The sequence below is a fragment of the Mastomys coucha genome, unplaced genomic scaffold, assembly GCF_008632895.1.
Source record: "Mastomys coucha isolate ucsf_1 unplaced genomic scaffold, UCSF_Mcou_1 pScaffold18, whole genome shotgun sequence".
Classification (NCBI taxonomy): Eukaryota; Metazoa; Chordata; class Mammalia; order Rodentia; family Muridae; genus Mastomys; species Mastomys coucha.
This window is the reverse complement of record NW_022196900.1, coordinates 66516262-66521688: the sequence shown is the minus strand read 5'-3', so window position 1 is coordinate 66521688 and position 5427 is coordinate 66516262. Positions and strand designations below refer to the sequence as shown.

The following is a 5427-nucleotide window of genomic DNA, read 5'->3' as shown; positions in this document are numbered from 1 at the left end:
CCAGGCCCCAGCCCCCAACCCCCAGATCCCTGCTCAGCTCAGCAATGACTGAAGGAATACTCAAGTGGTGAAAGAACAAATGAATGGCCAGGGCCCAGTTGCTCCTGGGATGCCATTTTCAAACCTCACAAGATACTAATGTAGAAACCCAGCTCTGTTAGTTTCTACTGGGCTGTCTCTGTCTTTTCCAACAGGAGCCCTCCATAGCCAGACCCCAAGTCTGTCTTTCAGGATAAGGGCAAGATACCTTTAGTCCTCTTTAATACTCACCCCCTCCCCAGAGAGCCTCCCGTGGCCAGGCTGTGGCTCTGTTCTTTAATAGTGGGGGAGGCCCTGAGGTCAGAGTTCCCCAGACTGACTTTGAGTCCCAGCCCCAGGGCCCACCCTGGGCGAGTTCCCCAGACTGACTTTGAGTCCCAGCCCCAGGGCCCACCCTGGGCGAGTCATCCCCTGGGCCTCTGATTCCTCATCTGTCTAATGAGCACGCCCATCTTGCCTGCCTAGGTGTTATGATGCTAGAAGGGATGCAGGGAAATGGCTTGTTCTGGCTTCAGGACTGAAATATAAACCTGCAGGTGAGTGTGGGGTGAAGCAGGACTGAGGCTAAGGCTAAAGACATTGAGGGGTTCTTCTAAGCTGCACTTTCTCTGGGTCTTCTATTCTACAGCCACAAGCCTCCAGGAGACTGGGAAACTAGAAAGATACCAGGTCCCGAATGCCACGTGCAACCTCATGATCAGTGGGGACTGCTGGGGAGTTGAGCAACAAGCTACAGTGGCCTTGAACTCAGCAGTCTCTGCCTTAGGCGCTGAATGACAGAAATGTGTGTTTTGTTTTCTACCCATGGGGCTAAACTCACTTGGCATCTAAGCCACACATTTATCTGTCTCTTCAAGGGATGACAAGATTGGAGCTTCAGGCCTGCTCTGGAGCCAAGGAGCATGTCTCCTCTATGTGGTCCCACTGACAGGCCTAAAGTGATGGAGGTGGATACCTCATCTTGTTAGAATCTGCCTAACACGGTGGTGAGCTCCGTCACTGGAAGTGCCCAAGTGGAGGCTGAGACACTGGAAAGGAGGAAAGACAATTCTTGTTCAAAGACAATGGGGGCCGGGTGTCACTGGTGGATGGCAAAGGTCTCTTCCTGCCCTTGTGGTCTAGGGTTCGGTGCTCTGGTGAAAGGATCCGGGTGCCAGCTTCCCTGCTGCAGAGGGAGGCTCACTCAGGGTCCAGGACAGGAGTACTCATCTGACCAATCAGAGCAGTGCTGCACACCATCCCGGCACAGAACCCTTGGGACACAGCTGCAGTACTTGAACACAGTTGGCGTGCAGTGCCACCACCCTGGGCCACAAGGCGGGCACACAGTCACTGGGGAGACAAGAGCCAGTGGAAGAAGCGGCTGTTTGATTCTGGGATCTCCAGACAAGAGGGTGCTCTCTAGATCTGCAACACGAATAGCTCCTGAAGCCTTAGGCTGTCTAGGGTGAGTGGCTGTGTGGGTTTCCCTGCAGCAGAGAGAATTGTAGCTTCACAACTCATTCATAGGCCGTGGGACCTGCTCGCCCGGCTAAGCCTCGTTGGTTGAGCAGAGGAAACCAGACAGTGCTCGGGAATTAATGGATGCAGAGATGCTGTACACCCAGCTCAGCTCCACTCTCACTCCTGCCTTAGCAATCCCTTGGATGCTCTGGGGGTGCCTCACTTTTCTGTCCCTTGGCCTGTACCCGTAGCTCCCCTATTCTTCTCTACATACCAGCCCTGATTGTTGGCCCCTGTTCTCTATGGCCTGTTCTGTGATTGTCTTTCCTGGGGTATCTGGTAGATTCTCCAAGGTCCCAGTACTTCCTCTTGGCACCAGAATGGTGTGGTCCTAGGGATGGGCCTGACTCCTGACTCTCCCTTCCAGGCTACCTCAGCAGTGCTCAGAACATGTTTGTTGATTTAACACCGGGCATAGAATGTATGTGCATGTGTGCCCACGTAGGCATGTACATATATGAATGCATGGACACGTATATGGGCACTTGGGTGGAGGCTTAAGGTCTACAGCGTCTTCCTTGATGGTCCTTCACCTTTTGTCTTTTGGGACATAGTCTCAGGCTGGCCTTCATCTATGAAGCCAACGATGACCTCGAACTTTTGACCTTCCTACCTCTATTCTCAGTGTTGGGGTTATAGAGAAGTACCTATAGCTCATTTATGCCATGCCGAAGATCTAGCCAGGGCTCGTGCACACTAGGGAGCCACTCTACCACCTGAACTGCGTCTTTAGCACCCTACCTTTAATTTTTTTAAATTATATTTATTTATTGTGTGTGCGAGTGTGCACTTGACATGGTACACATGCAGCATGGGGAAGTTAGGAACCTGTAGTTGATTCTCCCTTTCTATCGTAGGGATGGGTTTGGAGCTTCATGTTGTGCAGCACTTCACTGACTGAGCATCTCCCCAGTACTGGGAAAAGAATGTAAAGACGTCTAAGGAGGTCATTTACTCCATAGTCCCTTCCCGTAATTGTCTTCTCCCTTCTTGTTGCTGGTGATTGCTCACATATGAACTGGGGCAGTGAGTCCTGCCCTGCCCTCCTCTTAGGGTTCTAGGCGGTGCCTAGGACAGAAGACTCAGATCCAGAAAGGCTGTGCAGTCTCTTTGCTCAGTCACCCCCTGGGTCCTAGTGTCCAATCAATGCCCTGGAGATAAGCATTCTCCACTGAAGAGCCTCTCATAGCTGGCACATCTACACAGAGGTGTTCAAGTGGGAGGGGGAATTTCCTTCCCAGGATGCAGGGACAGTACCCAGGGGACCATGCCCTTGGCCGCTGTCCACCTGTGCCCAGACCCCCACCTGGGCTCAGCTCATCTGAGCAGTCCCCACAGTTGTTGACACCATCACATTTCTGGTCTGAGTACATCCAGGAGCCTGGGTCTCCACAGGTGCTCAGGAGAAAGCTGGGGAGGCTCTGGGGCACATCTCCTATACAGAGACAAATAGGGCAGGATAAAAGTCACCTCTGACCACAGTACTTCAGTCACCTGCAGCTGGATCACCGTGTCCTACTGCAGAGTCTCCCCATTCATTCTGGAGGTCTTCCAGGAAGGAGGTCGGTTGTACTCTGTGCAACCCTTGTGGGGTGACAAAGGGTCCCTGAGAGTGTCCCTTGTATGTCCCCACCCTCAGCATTATGTGCATACTCACTGCAGAGGTCACCTCTGCTAACCTGCCATCTTTAATCTAGGGTCAAGTTCCCTCCAGGAAGCCTCCGCTCCTCAGAACATAGCAGGTAAAACTGGATTTCTTACACACAAGCCCCAGAATGCCAAAGTAGTGTCTATGTCAAGGAGTTGTGGACAGGGTGACCCAAATTCACACAAACCAAGGCCAGCCTCAGGTAGTGAGCTCCCCATCCTGGAAACACATAAGCAGAGGCTGGGCAAATCTCTCTTGGCTTGCTGGAGTAGTGCATGGGATAAGGAGCTGGAAAGTGGACCCAGTGATGCTTTTTGTCGTTGAGACAGGGTCTCATTTAAGCAGGCTGGCCTGAAATTTGAAACGGATGACCTTGAACTCCTGATCATCTGCATTGACCTTCCAAGTGCTGGAATTACAACGTGCACAGTGACTCTTGGGTTTGGGCTAGATGGTTCTTTAGAGTCCAGCTCTCAAGGATCTGAGGTGCAGTGCCCCCTTCCCCTGCCCCAGTTTATAGCTGTCTCCCTGCTTCCGGTCTCCCCATGAATTCATACTTTTGTGTTTAGTCAGGTTGCGTTCTCCTAAGAACAGGTGTCTAAGGCATGGGGCCATGTGGTACCAGCAGACCCTACAGGGCCAGGTTTTCCAATTCGTTAATTCACATGCTCATTCATTCAGAAAGTCATTCCAGACACCCTTGTCCCAGGTACTGGGACCCCAGGATCAAGCAGATCAGAACAGTCCACCGCAGAGGCATTCATAGCCAGATGGGGTGACAGATGTGATGCCAGCGTGACTAGGGACACAACACAGGGAAGCAAGGGTCTGTAAGAGCCCAAAGCAGGGCTATTGATCTCTGGCAGGACTCAGGGAAGGCTTCTATGAAGGATAACCACAGGTGCTGAGTGGAGATGACATCAAAAGATCCCCCAAGTGTGCAGCAGAAGGTCTGGGCTGAGGTACCATTTCACCACAGGCGTGAGGACATGGAGGTGGTACCTGAGGATGTTCCACGGAACTGCAAGGGAGTCAAGGTGGTTGTGGGGATGAAGAGGGGCGTGGGATTGAGGAGTACTCACGGCACAAGCTCTCAGCCTCGTCCTCACCATGAGGACAGGTGCGGACACCATCACACACGGCATGGGCTGGGATGCAGTGCCTTCGGTCATGGCACAAGAACCCCGTTCTGTTGGCCAGTGTCACACAGGAGTGAGTCTCTGTGGGGACAAGAGAGGCCCTAGAGTGAAGGTGGAGCTCATAAATGCAGCCTTGGGATAGGCAAGGTGGGCACTGCACAAGGTCCCTCAGGGAGCTCCTTTGAGCTCCTGAAGGGCCTCGGGCAGCAGAGAGGCTCTGAACTTCAAGGCATGTGCGGAGTTGAAGCTGCCACTCTGCCAATGCCACAGCATGGCAGGCATAGATGACCTGGCCTCCTCCAGCCTAAGGTCCTTTGTCCTTAAAAGAGAGGTATGTGGGATTATCGGGAACATGGTTGTTCTAGACACTGGCTCACAGAGGGGTTTGGTCACACAGGAAGCACTAAGGACAGCGTGCCATCTGTCACACAGTTTTAATGTTGGATCTCCTGGAACAGGTTAGCTGGTTGGAAGCTATATATTTAGCTATCTGGGGACAGCATGTCACAATCCCTTCCATCTGGGTATATCTTAGAAGTCAGCAAATTTCCATATTTTTTTAATTTTTCCTCTAAATACTTGTAAGAAGTGTTACCCTTAAACCATACCTGAAGAGGAGGGATACTCACCCCTAAAGGTGACCCCAAGATTTGAAGGAGAAACTGACTTAAGGAGATGGAGGTCATAGGTGGTGCCTATGGGCGTGTGTGCAAGTGTATTTGAGTCAGTAGGAGTCATGTCTCTGTTCCCAGAGCTACTTCAGCTATTCACAGGAGGCATCCTTAGGGACACACATTGTCACAGATGCACACAGGAAAATGAACACATTCACATGCACTCACATGCACACACCTGCACCTTCATGCACATGCTTATAGCAACAGATGCACACACAGACACCCGTACATGCACTGACACATATGTACACAGACATACTGACATGCACACTAACATATACACAGGCAGGCAGGCACCTGCACATATACAAGCACTCACACACATGTACAGGCAGGCACCTGCATGCACACAGGCACACACACACACACACACACACACACAGGCAGGCACCTGCATGCACACAGGCACACACACACAAAC

At 51.9% G+C, this 5427-nt stretch overlaps 1 protein-coding gene across 1 annotated transcript in view; it reads right to left on the bottom strand.

Annotated features, from left to right (window-relative positions):
• Window positions 1–1222: 1222 nt before the first annotated feature.
• Window positions 1223–5427, bottom strand: part of Ldlrad1 (low density lipoprotein receptor class A domain containing 1) — a 9772-nt gene continuing 5567 nt past the window's right edge. Inside the window, 3 exon segments of the mRNA XM_031376832.1 lie at window positions 1223–1371; window positions 2849–2977; window positions 4273–4410. Coding sequence (XP_031232692.1) covers window positions 1223–1371; window positions 2849–2977; window positions 4273–4410 — 416 coding nt within the window.